The following is a 21,564-nucleotide window of genomic DNA, read 5'->3' as shown; positions in this document are numbered from 1 at the left end:
CCCGCAAGCTTATCCTAATCCAATGAGACACCCAATTCCCTGCACACGCAACACCTGCACCTTAAATCCTGGGTTTGTATGTACATGTGCCAACTTGAGCCTAAAAATACCAGATTTCTGAAACAATCCCTGGTGACAAGCAAAACAAGGCTTCTCTAGCTGCAACTGAAACGAGCAAAGGACTACAGATCTTTAAATTCCTGAGCTTCTCGAGCCTCACCTGCCAGCCTGTCCATAGCAGTTCTGGTGCAGAAAGACAAGCGATGCACACAAAGCTACCTTGGTGCTTAGGTCCCTCAATTTGCAAATTGGGTCTCATGGGGGTTTTCCTGTTTCATTTCCTCATCACTGAAAAACAGATAACAAGGAGGCAACAGCTCATACCCACTTCACACAGGCTTGGGGCTGATGGAATAGATAGGGATTTTTAAAGAAATGACACAAAAATTGCAGGCTAAGTAGTAAGTCCTTTAGTATTATTAATAATCACCTTACTATTGTGTCTGAGATAATCACATTGGTATCAGGGTCTAATACCTCAGTGGTTATGGTAACAATACAAAGTTATTATTCCTTCCACTTTGTAATTATCTCATTTCACTACTGCACAAAGGCTAAGTAAAACTAAGGAGATCACGTAGAGCGCTGTGCAGCTGGGGCACCAGCAGCACCGAGTACTCTACGATGTACTTACATGACCTTCATTGCAGCAATACGTGTGCCTGGCCATGATTCCCACGTGCTGCCCTCTCAACATCTCAACTAGGTGGAGAAGTGCTCTTTATTTCCATTTTACTAGCAGGCAGCTGAGGCAGAGATACGGTTAAGGGGTCTGCATCTGTACTGGCCCCGGTTTCCAAAGCATCAAATGACTTTGCAATTTAGATCCCCCATAAACGAGTGAATAAGAGTAGCAAAAACATTCAAAATTAGTAATAAAAAAGAGATGAGAGGATTGGAAAATAAAGACAGACTAGAATGGAATCAATGCTAGACATACGACTACAGCCTATCATAGTGTAAACTGAGCACAGGAATTACTCACAGTCACAAAAGATAGTGTTAGAAAGAGCAATAATCTGCACCAAAAGAAAGAAAAGTTAAAGTTAAGGTTAAATATCAGGATGAGAGTCACAGCTATAAAAAGCAGATGGGAAGTGGAACTGTCTCCCTAGGGAGGCAACAGAAACAGTCTCTCGGGATGTTTAAAAAACAGGTTAGGCCTGGTGTTTAGAAGCACTGCTGCTCTATATGCAGAAATCTTACCGCATTCATGCTTTTTTGATGCCAGTGAAATCCCACATACAGCACTGTGACAGAATAAAAGCCCAGAGGAAAAAGAAAGTCACTGTCTTATTTGCTGCCCCAGAACAGGAAGGCTGGCCTAGGAACTGGCAGCACCCAGCAGTGGAGAGGGGCCTGTGTGCTCTCCAAACTGTAGCCCAGAAGAGCAGGACCACGTGATTTGTTGCGTTCCACCTGGCCTGAGGCAACACAGAGAGGGACAGAATCTGGGTAATGATGCCAGGATGTGAATTGCTAACATGGAGGGGAGACAGGAGACACACAGAAAACTGATGTCAGAGGTTTCATCCCAAAGACAATCTTCCATTCTTGCACGAGTATTTAATCAGGAACGAACTGGTCACAACTAATGAGGGATGACCCCGTGTGAATCCTACACCGTGGTGATGCTGTAACCTCCAAGCACTGCAGAGGACTTGCTGGCAGACCTGGCAGAGACATAGCAAAGCCATGGTCCACTGGGAGAGGCAGCAGGAGGGACCAGACCAGTCTCACAGACACCAGGATAAATCTTAGCACCTGCTAATCTCGCTGTGAACTGACATTAAGAATGAGAATGCTCCCATGGTGTTGGCATCTCTCATCTTTACGAGAGGGGTGAGTCTTTCCCTATGCAGCCAATATACAGGGAGCCCCCAAGCACTAAAAGAACAGACACCTCTTGCTTGCACCGGGGCACCACAAGAGACAGGGAGCTGCAGGGCATCTGCTCCTGCTATCTCAATCACACACTCCAGACAGGAGTGGGGGAAAAGAGGAGAAAAGCTGATACCCAGCCCTAAGAGAGAGAGGGATTCATGAGGTTGGTACACAGCCCATCTACCATTGCTTGCCAGGACCACTCCTTCCGTGTCTCTGTTTTATCTGTCAGAAGCAGACTTCCTGCATTGGACAGTTAAAGACTGAATCCTAAACTGCAGCAGATAGGAGGGAATTTTTATGGAATTTCAAGACTTTTAAAGTCCAAAATATAAAAGTGAACACTCCTCGCTTTGGGTGGAACCATATCTTTTCAAAAGTTCCCCTGAAAACAAAGATCAAATGTACTTTTGCTGGAATGATCAAGATCCTACAGCATCTTTAAATCAAAGATTTCTTTGATTAATGATTTCTCCATGGTAATAATGCTCTGTAGAAAAGACCAAGATTCTATACTGAGATAATTCTGAACATAAAAGATAATCTTTCCATATAGCAGATACCAGTATTTATCACAGTAGTGCTCTGGAGATGAAGATGACCCCGCCACTCCAAGTCCAGGTGGGGCTCTAGCAAAGCATGGGATACAAGAGGGCTCCACAGAGGATTAAATTTTAAACAAGGATCTCCAGGGGATGAAGCCCTGGCATAGCAAACTCCTACCCCTGTACACATTTTGAGCTTACCTTCTAAAAACGCACACACAAATAAATGGAAAGCAGAATAGCAGAGATTTTAGACTCTCCAGCACGGAGTGAAGGCCTCTAGGTGCTGGAAGCACTAATGAGAAGCAGAGCTGCTGCAGGATTGCGCACATGCTCACAGCGGTTTGGAACCCGCAGCCCGATAAGAAAAACCCAAAATGATTTTGTGACGAGGGTAATTCCACTGAGTTTAACTGAAACAGCGTAAGAAAACCTGAGAGGAAGAGCAGCTCTGCCTGATTAAATTGAGCTCTAAGTATCAGATCAACAGAATAAATACCCACCAGCTCATCACAACTGAGGGAAGATGCTGTTTGCTAACCTATTTGGAGAAATGGGATTTGTATGCAAAACAGCCCCTTGCCTCTTCACATACACATTTGATTTTTCACAGACAGTATCCTATGTGTCCGCTTTTAATTTTTTTCCCCATTCACAAAGTGTTGGAGTAAGTCCAGTACAGAGTGTAATGAGAACTTCAGATCACAAGATTCAACTAATTATGACATTCCCATTCTCAAAAACACAGAGTAGATACTGGGCCTTTTAAGAGTGGAGATGTTAATAGCGGCAAAAGTTCCCCCCAGATGAAAAAGAGCAGTTTAAAATATTGACTTCATTATTCTTAATAACCATCCTTGCCACTGTTTCAGTAATTCTCACTGGCTTTTGACAGCTGGGAACTCACACACAGCACAGTGTATTCCAGAGCTTGTTCATCCAATTTTTCAGCCAAACTGAGCCACTCAGAAGTGGGACTCTCCCAAACACGTATTGAGGCAGGCATGTCAACAGGATTAGGGAACAAGTTCCTCCTACGTCTGAGCATAGTTGCACACACAGATAGCACTCCTCAGGTCTGCCATTCAACCCCAGGCGTGTGGACACCTCGGATGGCCCACTGTCACCCAGGTTGGGCCGAGAGGAAAGTCCTCATGGATAAGAAGAGATGAGAAAGATGGACTTGCTAACCAACAAACATGGAAAGAGTTCCCATGAACAGGGCATTTTCCTTTTTAATTATACGTGCCTTTTATCTTGCACCCTGTACATGGTTTGCTAAGATTGTGCTTTTGGGAGTTTTGTCTAAGCCTCTCTTTTCAAAACAAAAGCTTTCTGCTTTTCTTTTGCCAATAAAGGGGTACCATTAGTTCAGTGCTATTGAAGAGCTGGACAGAAACAAACAAAATGCAGCAGCAATGCAGGAGAAAGAGGGGGAAGAAAAATAAATATTTCTTAAAAGCAAAAAAACTGTTTGGAGGGGACACTTTCTAAGCAGGAAAGCAGTAGCTTTGAAACAAATTTTAAAATGTATTGTGAGGACAATCTTCTGTGAAAAAATAATAATCTGACTACCCACTTTTTTAGGAAGAAACAGACAGTAAAACTGCTTTCTTATATGAATAACACTTACATACTCCCACAGTAATGAACATGACTGAAGCTGCCAAGTAAAAAGAAAAATCAGGAAACTCCAGAATTAATGTTCATGTCGACAGTTTGTGTGGACACGCGACGAGACAGTCTTTTAAGCACTAAACAATCTGCACACAGGACCATCCTTACTTAGTGCAATGGATGAATGATTCTCACTTAGTCAAAACCTATTCCGACTTTTGTTTTCTCCTTAGCATGTGATCCCATCCCTCATTTCTGACTTACTGCCCAAGCCCTGCTCTGAAAACTGAGGTGCCTGTGTTTGCTCTGGACTCTTCCAGATTGCTCATCACTGCAGCCTTGACTTTTTCAAGCACTGTTGGAGCATTTATGTTTACAACAGCATTATGAGGGGAGGGCTGACTCAGCTCCATTTTAGACACAAGAGAAATCCATGCCAAAACATAACTGCTAAGTTTATGTGCCCATCTGAGGATGCCTGGCTTTTTGGGGTAAAACAGCATCAGGCTGTCATACCTTTCAAAGTATGGAGGTCAACATCTGGATGGCTTTAACCATCAGAATGACCTGTCAGATTCAGCTGCCTCCCTTAAAACTTCCGGGGTTTGTTCATGAACTGTCTACAGCAAAATTTCTCTCATATAGTTTGTCTTTGCCATTGTCTTGTGCAAGTCCAGAGAGGACTGAGAAGACAGGCATGTCTCAGTGTGAGATAGCAGGTACTCTGTGAATGCCATCAGCAGATTGCTTTGCCTGGATGTTTTTCCCTTTAAAACAGCAAAATCCAGGCAAGGTGAAGCCAATCCCTGCTGATTTGTCCAATGCATCTCGCAGGAGGGGGCTACAAACTTCTGTCCCAGCACTCCACAGCCTGTCCTTACATTCCCATCCTAGAAGCTGTCTCTGTACCTCTCTTATATTACCTAGGGTGTGGAACTATGGAGTTAATTCTGAAAACAACACCTGAAAGTCCTGTAAGTACCTTGAGGTACATGCCCACTCTTAGTGTAAGTCTGCGCATGAACTCTCCCCAGGCATTATCCTACTGATGTCCTGAAGGCATCGTTATATTCCTGAAACCAAAGCAGCTGCATGTGGGAGAAAAATACAGACATAAAGTTCATCAGAACTCGTATGTCCATAAAAGGTAAATAATCGCAGGAGTAAATCGCTGCAAGATAAGTCCTTAATTATTTAGGGCTAAACAGCAGTAGCAGCATGACAGATGTGAAGCAATATTTTGTTAACCACTCAGCCTGGGAACACTTACACAGTAAGATATTATTCTGCACAAGAAGATAAGGCAAAATGTAGACTGTGATGCTTAGAAACATTTTCAAATCAACAGGAAATAATATTAAAAAGCATGAACAAACATCAATCCAAAGGAAAAAAATGTAATTATTTTTAAGTTACTAGTAAGTATCAGCTATTTCAGAGATCTCAGAGATGCTTCTGCTAATTTCTGTTTGCATCTACATTTCATTATTTTTTTTACCTTTCCTGTTGTACTGTATGAAAACTGCACTAAGCACAGGAAGAACTGACTAAAAAGTAGCAGTGAGACGATGTCACTAAGTGGTGACACAAGCAAAGTGCTCTCAAATCCACAAATCAAATTAACTGAGAGGAAAAAAAAAAAAAGAGATAAAACAGAATTCTTCAATTCCTTTATTGCATAAATTGCCTTCCATAGTAGTTTAAACCTTCTTGGGAAGGAGAAAAGATTAAGGGGTTTTGCTTTGGTATTTTATTTTATTATTAATAGCACTCTCTTATTTAAGGAGGAAAAGAATATACATACATACATTAAAAAAAACAGGGAATCGGTGTTGCATTTATGAAACCATGCACCAGATTCTCAGCTGGTACAAAACAGAAGTACTTCCCTTACTTAGGGGATGTAATTCCAATCTCCATCAGCTGAGGATCTGATCTGACGAGCTTTCCTCTAACAAAAATATATTCAGACTCACCTCAATTTAGACACTAAGTGTACCAGATTGAAACTGGCTTCAAGTTTCAAAACAGTTTTCAACTTCTTCTTTGTATATATTAGCCAATATCCTCTTTTCTGCTCAGAAATAGCAGAAGATGTAAACATTGACAGAATCATAGAATCATTTAGGCTGGAAAAGACCTTTGCTGCAGCTGCTGGATCTGCTCTACCTTCCAGGCCTACTTACAGACTTTGATGTGTGCTTTATGAAAGCACAGAATACTTGTATAGCACACTGATATGAAACTGTTTAAAGTCCCTAGGAGACATCTACCCACCTTTTCCATGATCCAGGTGTGCATAAGCCAACTCAGCTTGTTTATATGGCAGAGACAGACACCTTAACTTCCCTGCCCACGGCCAGAGTGGAATTTCACCTTCATGCAGGGGGATGCCAGGTTTTAGGGCAATAATACAGGTTTTAACTCTTCACCTGTGAGCGCTACTCTACGAATTGCCTTGGACAGTTTTGTGGGAGCACTTGTCTGTTTCTGCTGGCCCTCTGCTGAAAGCTGCTGGATCTGAGTGCTTAGAGGGGTGACACTTTCTCCACTGAAAACAAAGCCTAAAACTACAAACTGAGCAGAGCTGAACATGGCTAAGTCAGTTAGGGAAGGAGCTCCAGTGGAACTTGTGCTAAGCAGCTTAGGTGCCTTCTGAAAATCCCACACCTTTACATTTCATCCTCACGCAAAACACAGAACCATCAGCCATGTGCTCTTCACACAGGAAGAACAATCTCTATCAATGGCAGTATCTAGGTAACAAAATCTATATTCATATTGTGAAAAGGTCTTGAACCGCAATGTTTGTGTTTGGTAATGTGGGATATTTTTTTTGTCTCAACTCCCTTTTTGTTTTAATTGTCAACATTTGTATTGTGTTCTGTTTTCTTTCAAAATTTACAGTTGAAACTACAGTTATTGTCAGATGTGTGAAAATTGCAGCTCACCATTCCACAGACATTTTCCCTACTGACTTTCAGATCAAATCCAGCTCAAGCAATTCTCTCCCAGCCTAGTCCCAACTCTTCTACTCTCTTGGAAGTTCAAGCTTTCTGTCAGCATTTTCCATCAAGCTTCCTGTATACTCCCAAGTCTACTTGAAGAAGCTTACTTGCTTACCTTTCCTATTCTTGGAAATGGCAGAGCAACTCAATGCTCCTAAAACAGAAATGGCAGAGCAACTCAATGCTCCTAAAACAGAAACTCCTACTGAAGTGAGGTTGATTCTGTAGAAGAAATACATATCAAGAGTCAGGAAACTCATGCAGGATTTCTGCCTGCAGTTGCACTTCCACCACTGTGTTTCAGGAGTCACACATTTGCTAACACCTCAAAGAAGTTCATCTGTAATGCTGCCACTTGCAACCAGTCCAATTATCTCTGCTCATTCAACAATGAAACACACAGCCTCTTATAAATGGCTCGAACACATAAGTTGAACGTTCAGGAGATACAAACACAACAAGTTAAGATCTTACTCAGGAGTCCTACACAGATGAGCAAGTGGGCAGAATGCAGCCTCTTGGTGCAGGGACAGGGACTAAAACCACAGCTGATCCCGATCACTGGGGCTCCAACACGACTACCAGCACACAGCTATGAGACAGGCTCTTCTTGACAACTTATCAAGAAACTATATCAAATAGACTTGATACAGACATGGTCCTATCACTTAACAAGGCAAGAGAAACCCAATCTCTCTTGACCACCTTCAGCTCTAGGGTGAGTGTTGTGGCTGCCATGAGCTAGGACTTAACAGCAAGATCTAACTGAATCAAAAATGCAATTTAGAGGGCTTTGAAAGACGAACAAGTTTGAACTCAACCAGCATATGGCATTTATTAGATGAAGAAATGGGTATGAACTGCAAAGCCTGCTTCCAAGAGCCCACGGTTATTCTTTGTGATCTTTGGAATTTCACAGCCACTTTGGGGCCCAGAGTGTCAAAACAATCTGCCATTGAAGCCGGGATACACCCAAGGAGACACTGAGAGAGAAATTCGATAGCATCAGCCGAAGAGCTCAGTTACACAAAAGGAGAGGTGTGGCTGAACCACAACTTTTCTGATTCACATCAAGGCTTTCCCAAAGTTGAGAGCTGCACTCTCTGAAGAGGATGGTACAGACCCAGAGCTACACTTCATTTTCACTACCTGCTGCACTGGGACGGTAGTGATAAAGGAAGGAAGAAGTGTGAGGAGAAGCCAAGGTGGGCTCACCAGAGTGTGTCCTGAGGTGTCCTGTGAGGGCGTCCCTCCGCCGGCAGGCGTAGCTACAGAAGGGACATTTGAACGGTTTCTCCCCAGAGTGCAACTTGATGTGCCTCAGCAGGTTCCCCTTCTGGGTAAAAGAAGCTCCACATTGGTTACAGTGGAAGGGGCGTTCACCTGGAAGGGAAGGGGAAGGGAGAGAGCTGTCAACACACATCGGAGGATGCACAGAGGCCACTTTCCCACTCTGTACCAGCGCCATTGCACATGGGTACAGCCCCCACCACCACCATCACACGGCACTTCTAAAGTCAGAGGCCGTTTCTTTTGCACAATGGGCAAAGCCTCCAATAGTGATTTGAGGCTCTTTCCTTGAGGTGATCAATGCTTCCTTGGTTTTCTTGAAAGTTCTTCACCTCAGAGCTTCTATCCTTTATAAAAGATGAGCTCTGCTGAAAATTTAGATCCATAGTTGTGGTTTTACAGTATTTACTTCTATGGTTTTGCACTTATTTTTAGTACAGGTCCAATCCATATGGGTATTTAGAACTGATCATTAACAATTGGACCATAGCAAAGGTGTTAAGGCCTTTGGTTCAAATCAAACCTGTTGCTTGCGTTACACTTTGACTGACAGCCCTTTTTAAAGGCTGCTTTGCATTGCTAGAGGGACATGGAGGGAATGCATGCGAGTGAGGATCAGGGCTGCAAGCTCTGGGCAGTACTGAAAGTTGAGAAAAATCTTACACCATTAAACAGTGAAACAAGCAAATTTGCACTCTACATAAAACAAATTAAAAAGACTGATTTGATGAAAAAGTAAGAGAAACCCTACGCCTTACCCTATCACTTCCTCCCATGTGTTCACACACTCTCACACACACATCCAAAGCTTATTTTTATGCTAAGCCTTCATATTTGCCTTAGACAGTGGGGATCGGGCCCATTAAAAAACCCCCACCTTTAAAAAAAAAATTATTATTTAGAGGAAAACCCCCTGATGAGCTCACACAGGTTTTCTGGAACATTATCAAAACCATACTCTATATCAACATTTGTTGAAGACAGTCAGACTGTTCCAGCAGTCTCGGGCAGGCAGTCAGCTCTAATCACCTGCTTATGTCCTGCTGAGCAAATCAATTGAACACGAGCATATACTTGTGCTGGCCACTTGTCCAAGCACTTTACTGCATCTGGACTTTAGATCATAGAATCCAAGAATGGTTTGGGTTGGAAGAGATCTTAAAGCCCATCTAGCTCCACCCCCTGCCATGGGCAGGGGCACCTTCCACTATCCCAGATTGCTCCAAATCCCATCCAACCTGGCCTTGGACACTTTCAGGGATGGGACAGCCACAGCTTCTCTGGGCAACCTGTGCCAGGGCCTCACCCTCCCTCACAGGGAAGAACTTCTTCCATATATACCTAATTTAAATCTACCCTCTTCCTATTTTAAGCACTACCGAATGTTTATACCAAGTAGGGCCCCAGCTCAACAAGGTCTTGATCATCAGATTTCAGATGTAAGCGACCTCATCCACACTTTTCAGCGTATCACCTATTACGAAACCTTGGCCAAATCCTGCTGGGACCTTCTGAGTTTGAATTTAGTGGACTGAAGCACAGATCTTGTGAAAAACAAACACGTTCTGTGATCTTTCACATATCTTCAAAGCCTTTTACAATTGCTTTAAAACAATTACTCCCTTGCTGGACAAAATGAATGCTACGTTTGTATCGAAGCAGTTCATGTGTCTGTCTAGGGTGAAGTCCAAAATACATCTGGAGATTCAAATGGAAGGAGAGGGAGGGAGAGAGCTCTTACAGATGTCTACAAGCAATTCTTGTGTCAGTGGTTCAAATCACTGCCAGGACTGCAATGCTGCCAGGAGGGCAGCACAAAGTATGCTATACTCCGTAACTTTTATTTCACACGTGGGAGATGAAAATCACATCTAAGGCTGCTGCAGAGGTACTCAAAGAGATACTAAGATTCCTAAAATCTCACCAAGAACATTATGGAGTAATAATAAACAAAAAAAAAAAATCACGGCATAAGGCTCTTCTTCCAATACACTGAACACGAGCTCATTAGAATTGATAAAGAGTTTGTGGTTTCCCTTTCAAACTCCCACACTATACTTAAAGGATCTGATTAGCCATTATCTTCTTTTATATCATTTCAAAATGTCCATAACAGAGATATGTAAAGAGACTGCAGTAGAAAAATACATGGGGGTTTTTTTTCTTTTATGTTTTGCTTTCGCTGTCTGAGAAAACAGGCAAAACCCTTTCCTTTGACACGTTTCTGAGTGTTCTGGAATGATATCTTCAGTTTCAGGATGACAACATGAAAGAAGGTAGCACATTTCTTACCAAGTCTAAAGTCTTTCCTTCTACTCCTGCTGTATTTAAAATTATGCAGTTACTGTGTTTTACCCACTACATCACCCACTTATCTCTGACATTTTGGAGGCCACATATGAGCAGGTATTACTCCTCCGAAAACTGGCTGCTCTAGAGATGCTGAAAGCTTTCAGTCAGGAATTCAAATAGTCACTGCACCACAGTTTGATAGCAAAGACGACATGAAAACACTCACCACAAAATCACCCGTAGTCTGCTCCTCTCTTGCAACAGACAGAATCCGCTCCAATAGCACATTTTACCTTAAATAACCTTTGTATCTATTTAAAGCCAGCCTGAATTCATTTCTCCTACTGACTTCATTCTGGCTAAATAGCTGCTTTGATGTGTTTGTTACACTCTTGTCCAATCACTCGATTCCAGCTCCTTGTTTAAGCTGCAGGCTTGTGGGATGCAATTTTGGTCACACCTTCGTGTTATTGATTAGCAGCGTTTACATTTAGCACAGCTAATCTGGAGGCCATTATCCAATAGAAGGGTGCACAAAGAGAAGTAACAACTGAATAGCAAGAAGATTCTGTTGGTTTTCCAAGAACTGTGCTGTCTGATGCCCACTCCAAATACTAGCAAACAAGCCTTTATCACTTCAATGCCTTGAGAAGACTGTGTTCCAATTATTTCTCCTGCTGCCTTTTCCTGGTAAGTTTGTAAACTGTTCTCCAGAATTATTGCTTCCCAGTAACGAAGTAACTACCTCGTCACCCTTATTCACCTCCCTTACTTTTCTGTGAAAACGCAGAGTTTTTATCCATAAGCTGAAATCAATCATACTTCAAACTAAACATCCACTCACAAGAAGTCTTTAAATGCATCTTTTCTCTACATGAGGCTCCTTGACTGTGTTTAAAATGTTTTTGGGGGTGATGGCAACACAGACACATCAGGAACTACGGACCTATTAAAGGTGGCACACGCAACTCCGAGAGGGTAATGACAATTATAAGCATGGTGTGCTTCCCCTCCACTTTACAGCTATGCATTTACTGCCTGACTCTGTACTTACAGCGATTAATTAAAATAAGAACTCTGCTGAAAGGCAACTAAGCAAGTTCTGTGCTTTTCAGCACTGGAAACTATGTGACTGCAACATAACTGCAAAATACTTTTAGTCTACTTTAAGTATTAAAGCTCTTCTCTATTATTGAGCTAAACCAAGGCAGAAAACCCTCCAACTCAGTGACTTTCAGAGTGGCAGGAGGGGGAGGGAGAGCCAACCAAACAAAAAAGATGTTTCTTTTCAACTCCAGATTTAGAGTCTAAAGCCAGACAAAACCAGGAATGCCTCAAAAGCCCTGCTCTTCAGCAGAGGGAATTTAATTATCTAAGTTACTTCAGGAATGGACAAGGCAAGGTAAGACAGAGTGCCAAGTATTATCTTTCCTAAAGGCTTTGTAAGAGGGGCTTGTGCCAGGGAATAATTAAATTAATAAATAAATACACCCATAGAGTTTTATCATTTTACAGTTAAATAAAGTATTAATTAAAAAGTATTATTTCAATATTTACCTCTAAAGTACAGTAAAATACTGCTGAAACCTCACATTTCATTGCTTAACATGCACCCATTACTGCTATGTCTCCTCCAGGAAAAATAATAACGAATAATAGTAAAGAAATATTACTGCTCTTGAGTTACACCAGTATCTGAAGCACACAGGTTCACTTGCTCTTGTGCAAACAAATCCTGAGACGAATGGTGAAGTGGACCCTTGAATCCAGGACAAGCAAGACATGGGCCTTTCTTTTCCAGTATCTTTAATACATGACAGCTGGTTGGAGACTTCACTGCACAAGCCACGAGTGCTGGCTGGCTGATACAAAGTGAAACCAGGCAAATGAACCGATGAACTTCCTACTAATAGATTTCACAGATGTCAAATGTTGTTTCAAAAAGCAAACCAACTCCTTTTTCTGCTTAATTGGAAGCTTCCCTGCACAACAGCACTCCTTTCCCGCCTTGGCACGGAAGTGCTGTGCAGAAGTTTCAGTATGAGTTAATCTTCTTCGAATCTCACACCAGTGCAAAACAGTGATATTTTTGCTGCAAAGCTGACACATTTTCTGTATTAAAACAGAAATTTGACTGAGGATGTGGAGCCCACAGACCTGGCAACCAAGGAGACTTAGATTCTCCTAACCCTTGGCTGGTAACATTTGTCCCTTTGAAACAAAAGGGGGAGTGACTCACAAATTAATGCACTGGTTCTCAATAACACAGTCAGGGTATTCCTACAGCAGCAGTCCTGCTACATAAAAACTAGGTCCAGAGGGACTTCAACATCTCTCCTGGTTAAATGTATATCTGGGAACTCAACCTTTTTTGTGTGGCAGATACTTTTGATATGCAAAGTATAGCTTAAGTACTTCTCAAATGGGATTTTTTCTTTCCAGCCTCTTAACACAAAATTACTGTGCCCATGCTGCCATCAGAAAGTATTTGCTCTTACTAATAATACAGATTTTCACCCTTCCACAATAGGCTTTTTGTTAACATTCATTTCGTTAAAATGAAACATTTCTCTGATTCACCAGATGCTGCAACTGCTCTGATTCTGCTCTGCCCCAGGAACACAAGGGAATTATCAGCAGTGCTCCTAACACACTGACAGCAGTGAGCTCCAACCTGCCTTTACCCCAGCGAGAGACAGAGCAGCAGACTTTGCTCCATTTCTCTGTTTGTTATTCCAGGGACCATAACTAGTCGGCATACCTCCTTACTGTGCTATCGGATTCACTCAACAGCCTGCACACCATGTGAAATCAGTGATTTTAGTAGGGCTTTTTGTTGGGAAAAACCTCCTTCCAGATAGAGCAAGTTATCATAAAACAGTAGTGATGAATCTCTCATGAAAAATTCCTGGGAAATCCTGGGTGATTTCCTCTGCAGAATTGTCCTCTGCACAAATTTATGACTGCATTCTTAAGACAGAAAAATCATTTAAGTGAACTTGGCAAAACTATCAGAAGAGTTTAGTAATTGAGTACTGCAAGTAAAGCATATCCTTCTGCCCAGAGCAATTTCAGAAATCTTAGCTCCCCTTCCTTATGCTTAAATAGGAAAAAAGAAGACTTTTCAGAAAGTTAGACTTCAGAACCTAAGTAGAAAACTGGACTTTCAGAAATTTAGCCCCACAATTTTTGATTCAGTGCCAAATCTATTAACATTGCAAGAGACAGGAAGGCTGCACTAGGTTACAAATTAGAAATTAAACCAAGAAAACCCTTTCTGCTAGCAAAATGAGAGAGGCAGTCCAGCGGAGTTCATCACAATGTGTTAATATGACTGTTTGTTTAAATTTGCTCCTGGTTAGCTGCTTAGGCATACAAGTCTTTTATATGGAACAGCACAACCGGGTTTTTCCTCATTTATTATTTCTGACCTAAAAACTTGAACTCTGCATGAAAAAAAAATTAAATTGCATTCAGAGTTCCAGGGTTGCATGTGTTCAGTTATAATGCTGTGGGTGCTAAAGCAGAACTTGAACATTTCCCTCATGGGTACATAACTCATTTCACCGACTTATGGTACCAAAATGCTTGTGGAGTCCAAGCAAAGATCTGAGACCGTCCTGCAGTTAACACCCCAAAAAAAACCTGAAAGTAACCTACCAGCAGCCCAGAGTAGGAGTGGGGAAAGGCTCAATCCCCAGAGGTGTCCAAGGCCAGGTTGGACAGGGCTTGGAGCAGCCTGGGATATTGGAAGGTGTCCCTGCCCATGGCACGGGGTAGAACAGGATGAGTTTTAAGGTCCCTTCCAACCCAAACCGTTCCATGACTCTATGATGCCAGCCTTCCCTTAGAAATAAAAAGCATTTCAAAATCTAGCAATGGACTAGATAAGGGATGGGATGTTACAGCAGAGAAAAAAATATATAAACAAAGGTCACAATTCACAAGAAAAGGGAGAACAACACTTGGACCTCGCAGAGCACAGAAGTATCAACATGGCTATAGCAGAACATGGTTCCTGCTTTACCAGAAACAAGGAGCAAGGAAATTTTAATTCAGGCCCACAGCAGAAAGCATAAAGAAGTGAGAAATCACAGAGATTCCTACTCATTGTCTCAGAAAACCTGGATTATCGGCCTCTTCTCCTTCTCCCCTTCCCTCTACATCCCCAAGCACAAATCCCTGGACTATCCAATGGCAATATTCTATGACCAAGTCATCTCCTGCAGTAACAAAAAATTGATAGAGATCCTGCAACTTGAGGAACATGCTGTCGAGTAGGAAATTTGGACCAAAAGAAAACAGTATGGGAAAGGAGGAAAATAAATCCAACTCATGCTATTCTCCTGACAAAAGGATGTGGCACATGAGGGAAGGCTTTACCCTGCTCATTAATGCAGGGATTGCATCACGCTTGATTCCTACACCAAGCATTTTACTTATTTTCTGTCAGCGATGACAAATAAATAGAAAGGCCTTCTCCTGGTGCCCAGGCAGATTACAAAAACACTTCACCTCAATTAGCAGTTTTTCAGAGAAACGCTGTGTTTGGCAGAATCAGCAGTGCCACGGGCCCTGTGATGGAAGTGCCGCAGACCAGAGCATCACTTGGACCACGATCTGAGGGATGAATGGGCAATCCCCAGCTTGGTCTATCACAGGAAGGGGTGACTGCACACCAGGATCAGACACGGGACACTGAGCTCACCTACTCCGGCCTCATCCATGGCACAGATTATTTTCCCCCTCCCTGCATCTGTTTGACTGAACTATCATAATGTGTCAGGAAAGACAACTGCTCTTCAGGAACAGAGGAATAATGGCTGGAGAAAAGTGTGGCCCTCTCTGTGCATAGCACAGCCAGAGCCTACGGCACAGCTTCTTGCCAAGCCTGGATCCCTGGTGCAAGGAAAGCTGCACTCATCCCAGCACCCACACAAATTACAGCCTCTGCTACGGACCACAGCATTTTGGGTGATTTACATAAAATGCTGACAGGTTTTCAGGGAAAGGAAAAGGACTTCAGTTTTTGCCAATGCAAACAACTGGCCAGATCATGTTTTGGTTGTGTGCAGTTAAAGAGGAGAGTAAACCAGGATTCAGCTCCCAAAACATACTTAAATTGGCTTTGAGAGGTAGGGATGTACATGCCAGTTGGATTAGCTGATAAAGAATGTCATCCCTTTCCACTCACTAGGGGCAACCTCCCTTCTCTCCACCATTCTCCCTTGGGCTGCAAAACCAGACTACCCACAGGTCAGGGCTCATTCCAGAGCTGAGGCCAGCCCATCACACCCCGCTGCTGAGGAAGTGGCAATATAGTTTAAAATACTGCACTTTACAAGATAGATACCAGTATGTTAAAAATACTCCTTAAAATCCAGGATGTGGAAATCCAAGCAAACTTCTCCTTCCGTTGTGGACAGCAAAGTAGCAGCATGTATTAAAAAACAAACAAACAAAGTGGAGGGGAAAAAAAATCCTCTGCAAAATTTGCCAACTGGTTTACTGAGAACAGAGCACCGAGCTGCACATTAAAAGAAATGCCATTTCTATATGCTTGAAATCATCTGTATAGAACAGTACATCCCAGCTCCTCTGCTCTGATGGGAAAAGAGTCAGAGCTCTCTGAGGAACCAGCAGTAGCCTGAAGGAAAAAGCTACCAGTTATGCAACTGCTGCCCATGCACCCGCAGACGGCCGTCTCGCCCGCACGCAGATGAGATTTTGTTCCGTTCGCTTTGAATTTACACATCTTCTTTAACATGAAAAAGGCAGCTTGCCTGTATTTAAAAGATGCACCAGCTATTCAGTATCTCAGAAATGTAGACCATTTAATTAAGTACCTAAATCTAAATTTAGCACAGCTAGTTTAGCTGCTCGAGTTCAAATACGTGGACTCTGATGCACCTACAATACATATGCTCAGATACATGCAGGCACCAGCGAAAACTTTTCGGAAGGTTGAAAGCTGGAGACTCAGTCTGGTACTTATTTCTCTTTCCCTCTTCTAGTTATAGCACGTCAAATTGCTAATCAAGATTTTGATTCTCTAGCTAATGCTCTTGCCCTCTCATAATTCCTGTCTAAAATCATGAGTGCATCATAAACGATACTGCCATGCTTTGCATTACACACTGAGGTCAAGTTATTACCAATACAACTTACATACAGGAGATTAACTATGCAATATATATTTATTATTCCTCTGTACAGAAATTCTATTGATCTCTTGCCCATCAAGAGCACACTACCTGACTGCAAACTACCAGGTTTACAAAGGGATTACACAGTCTTTCTTACTCTACTCTAAAACTCCACTTTTCTTTTTATATCTTCACAGATCTCAGTCAGTGCGAGTCTCTCACCCCATTAAATAATAGCAAAGATAAAAAGCAAAATATCTTTCACTTTGTCCAAATAATATGAAGAACAAACACCCGCTGAAGCTCCACCACAAAAACCTGTGCTTAACCTTTGTAAGATTTAAGTGTGTATCTGAAGTTAAGCTTATATTGAAGCCCGTCAGGTGACTTACGTGTGCTTAAATCTCATAAAAGTTAAGCACAAGCTTAAGTGCTTTTTTGAATCAAAGGTAGACCGCTGCAAGACAAGAGAGCATCATCTTCTGCCACCACCTGTACTTCTGTTGGAGGTGACTATTGCTCCCACCTGAGGAGCGGGCAGCACAGGGGAGGGAGTATCAGCTTCCTGGGCACACCATTTTACCATATTAGCCATAAATCCCCTGAAATTACCCTGGTTTAAGCTCAAGGCCTCATTTTTCAATCCACAAAGACCCACCCAATCAGCATATTGCAGAGGTTCCCTCTGCCTCTTAAATTCTCAAACCCACAAGACTGATAAGCTGTTTGGGACTCCAAATGGTAGTAAAAATACAATTTCTGGGAGGGACCAAGCACTGAAAGCTACCTCCAGAATGGTATTGAGATGGTGTGGGGAAGCCAGGTGGGTGGTTCAGCTGAGGTTTCCCTGAGGGAGCTGTCACACAGTGAGCAGCAAGCCCACCCTGGCATCAGGATCGCTGGGTAATGAGTGTCCCCTGCAGGGTTTGCTCATCCCAGGCCCAGCCACTTCCAAAAGAAGTGTGAGATCCCCAGGAAGCTGCTGGTCTTGTCCACCTGTGAGCACCTCCAATGGAAGAACATCTAAGACTCCCCTTAAAGGTTCAAAAGCTTTGCACATGCACACACACGAACAACACGACCCACCCACCCTGCCCCCCCCATGCCAGAGAATGACTCCCACCATCTTGCTCCAGTCAAGAAGAATAAGAAAAGCTATTTCCAGACTTTTGTGCTGTTTTTAAGAACAAAAGGCTGGAAATCAAAGTAAAGGAAGCACTATGCTTGCCAGCAAGAGAGCATCACCAGAATGGGGAAAGCAGGAACAGAAACAAAAACCAACAAAGCCCATTTTTCCCCTCCCCAGCCTCCTGCTACCCCAAGAATGAAAAGGGAAGAGAGAAGAGTTGTCAGGTAACATCAACATTGCCACAGATTTTCTTTCAGCTGCTTACCAGTGTGGCTCCTTTTATGTACCATTAGCACATTGGGCCCAATGCAAACCATGCCACAGACGTCACATTTCAGTTTACCATTCGGAAGCCGGATTCCTCCCTCGCTTGATAGCTCCTGGATCTTTCTGTTATCCACCATCTCGTTACTCCCAATGAAGGGCTCTTCCAGGCTGCTTCCTTCATCGTGAGCTCTGATAATATCTTCATGAATCAGGGGCTTCCTGTCAAATTCCTCATCACTTTGCATTTCTAGCTTTACTGAATTTGCTGAAATAAAAAAAAAATTAAAAAATTAAAATTAAACCCATGTATTTTCTAAGTTCTCAACTAACAACATGATAAACATTTTACTGTTATCAATATTACATCACAGCCTTGAAGCTCAAACCATCATGAGAGCCTCATGGTGGTGATGGCATCACAAGTTACAACCGCTTATTCCTTTAAGCCCTTGGTTTGAGGTTTTTTTTCAATTCCTAATTTCTATCCCTATTTTAAAGCTTAAGAACTCAGGTACAGCGTGATCCAGACAACTGCCAAAAGTTGCAGAGATGCAGCAGGATTAAGAACTGACCACCTGCTTCTCAGCTTGAACCACAAGAGTTACGTTCTTCTCAAGGAGCCAAAGCCACAGGAGCAAAGGACAAAGCCAGAGTTGCTCCTTCCAGGCCTCTCCTGCCCAGTGCCCCGAGAGGCAGGGTTCCCAAAGGCACAGCACAAGGAAACAAAGCAGGATTGTTCCAAATGCAAAGATCTAGTGAAGCCAGGCTTGTGGGCTGTGCCAGTAATCTCCAAATCACCCTGCCTGCACGGACAGGTTCCCTGATGGAGGGGAGACCAGTCTCTGGATGAGCCTCCAGTGCTTTTTTGCTCCCACCTTCTGATTCATGTCAATGGGACACTGCCAAGGCAAACAGGGCTGCAGTGAGATCTACACTGCTGGATTATTTATATTTGCAAGTGAAATACGTGCAGTTGAAGACCTTTCACATTTGCCTGGTGAGACTGACAGGCTCACTGCTGATTTCTGTGATCCTCAGGTGACAGAATAAACCTCCTCTAACCATCGAGAGCTTGTGGGATCAGCAAGCCTTTAAAGGAAACAAATGTACCAGGCTTTTCCACAAAGGGGTGTCAGTGCAGGGGTGTTTTAATGACCAGATGCCCCCATTTTGATGCCTCAAGAACTGGTCCAACCTGCCGAAAGGCCTGTCCCAGAATCACAGCCTCCATCCACAGTGTCAGCCAGAAGGCAAGCCCACGTGTCTGCTTCCCTAAGCCTTGATCCTGCTGAGGGGTTTAACAAGGAGGTGATTCAGCCTCCATATCTAAGCAGTCTTTGACCTCTGTACTAAGGCCATTGGCATGAGTGCCAGTGACAGCAGCGGATCTGGAGCACAAATCTGTGCCCTGGGCCTGCCCAATGTCACCTAACTCTGGCCAGATGTGCTCACTGGCAACTGCCAAGGGGTGCCCACCCAGGAACCCAATGACAGAGTTATAAGTAAACATTGTGAGGCATCACTAAGAGTTTCAAACAGCTGGCCTGGAAATGTCAGCAGAGAAAACCCTACTATTTAGACTTCTTCCTTCATCCTCCTTTCTTCCTCTTCCCAGAAAACACAGGGTTCAGAGACTGATGTTTGACGTTGCAACTCTAAATCACTGCTGTTACTCCCGAGGAAAGCATAATGAACAGGGTAAAGGCACCAGAGACCAAGCAATGGTAAGATGTTTCTTTTTAATCAAAAAACCGTTGAAACATCTTTCACTACTCATCAATGCATTAATGGGAGCTAAGGAATGAAAAGAAAGTACTATTACGGCAAAGCCCATCCAGAGCAAGGACACTGCTGGATCAGATCACAGCAGACTGGTATCAGCACAGGCACTGCCATCCAAATAGTCTGTAACTACAAAATATTTGAGTGCATCACTTATAGTAGGGAATTAATATTTTTGTTGCCACAAAGATGCACTTACTGTTCTTGAAAGAGTAAAAAACAGCCCAGACTGAGAGGTCAACCAGGACACGGCCCCAGGTAGTGCCCTGGAGTGGAAACAGGTCAAGAGAAGGCAGTTTGCACGGGGAGCAGGAGGGGACTGGCCCCACCATAGCAGCAAGAGAAGCCATGGGAAGCCATCCTGCCCTGGTGCCGAGCCCAAGTGGCACAGCCAACAGCCTTCTGACCGGGAGGATCTACCCTTGTGGTGGGGCTGAGCAGAAAGGAGGAAGAGCAGGAGCTCTGGCAGCTCCATGGGCTGACAGAGAGAGAGCTGAGGTCCCAGATCCACCTCCCCATGGAAAGCACACACTGGTGATTTACGGACAGCCCACTTTCAGAGTTAAGGAATGGCAGTTCCCTGTAATAATAGCAGCCTTTTGGGGTATTCAGCAAGTCTGAGAATGAAGCCCGAAGAAATGGTTTGCTGGCTTTAGGAGCACGATTTAATACACTCGGCCACACAAGTAGCTACAGCAGAGCCAGAAATACTGCCCTGTGCTCCTCACCTAAAACCCCAGGTTGCTGCCACGAGCCTGCGTGCTGTCCTGGCACAGTACTGCACAAAATATCCAAAAGCCACATCCCAATTGTGCATATTTACATGTACTCACAAGAGAGAAAGTCTTGGGTCTTATGCGTCTTCTCACATATATAAATTTTTGTCTGTTTCTCTGATTTGGAATAATAAACACTTGAGTGCAATTAGTGCTGAGCACCACAACTTCCCATTCACAGCTGTGGAGCTCTGCCTGCTCAGCACACAGGAGAACAAGGCTGTGAGAGCTTACAAACGGGAAGACCACTTACTTTATCTTCCTTCCCCTAGCACTTCTTTCTGCTGAATGATGCTTTCATCCAACAGGATAAGCAGCACAACCAAACGACATGAGCCATTTGCTGAAGCACAGCCTCCCCACACACACAGAGCGCTCTGCAACCCCGACACACAGAGCTCACAAAGCCCAAGGAATTCATGCTGCATCCTTCAAAAAATCCCAGCTATTCTATAGAGCTGTGCAGGCTGTTTACTCTTTCTCCTTCCCTCACCCTCATGCACACGGAGCACTGCCACTGCCGTTTTCAGAAACCCTCTGGTAGCTGCAGAAAGGTTTCCTCCAGCTGGGACCAACCGCAGGTCTCCAAGGAGGGGAGCAGGGATCTCCTCTGCTTGTTGTGAGGGCTTTGCTAATCAGGTCATCTCCACTGCCTTACATCATACGGGTGTATATATTAGGCTGTGTGGTAGCTTGCATACAAACAGGCGCTTAAATTGCATACAGTTTGTTTTCTCTGTTCTCAGCCAGCCTCGGAAGCTGCAATCA

The 21,564-nt window shown here is 43.4% G+C and overlaps 1 protein-coding gene across 9 annotated transcripts in view; it reads right to left on the bottom strand.

Annotated features, from left to right (window-relative positions):
- The window catches only part of IKZF2 (IKAROS family zinc finger 2), a 118,126-nt gene that overhangs the window by 37,938 nt on the left and 58,624 nt on the right, over positions 1-21,564 (bottom strand). For 8 of the 9 annotated variants that reach the window (XM_032114713.1, XM_032114718.1, XM_032114711.1 and 5 more), the window contains 2 exons: positions 18,237-18,503; positions 8,330-8,497 (listed from right to left, as the gene is read on the bottom strand). In XM_032114713.1, coding sequence (XP_031970604.1) covers positions 8,330-8,497; positions 18,237-18,503 — 435 coding nt within the window. The remainder of the gene's footprint in view (positions 1-8,329; positions 8,498-18,236; positions 18,504-21,564) is intronic. The other variant, XM_032114719.1, reaches the window with a different exon arrangement.

The sequence above is a fragment of the Corvus moneduloides genome, chromosome 7 (assembly GCF_009650955.1).
Source record: "Corvus moneduloides isolate bCorMon1 chromosome 7, bCorMon1.pri, whole genome shotgun sequence".
Taxonomy (NCBI): Eukaryota; Metazoa; Chordata; class Aves; order Passeriformes; family Corvidae; genus Corvus; species Corvus moneduloides.
Note: the sequence above shows the minus strand (reverse complement) of the source record. Positions and strands in the feature narration are given on the sequence as shown.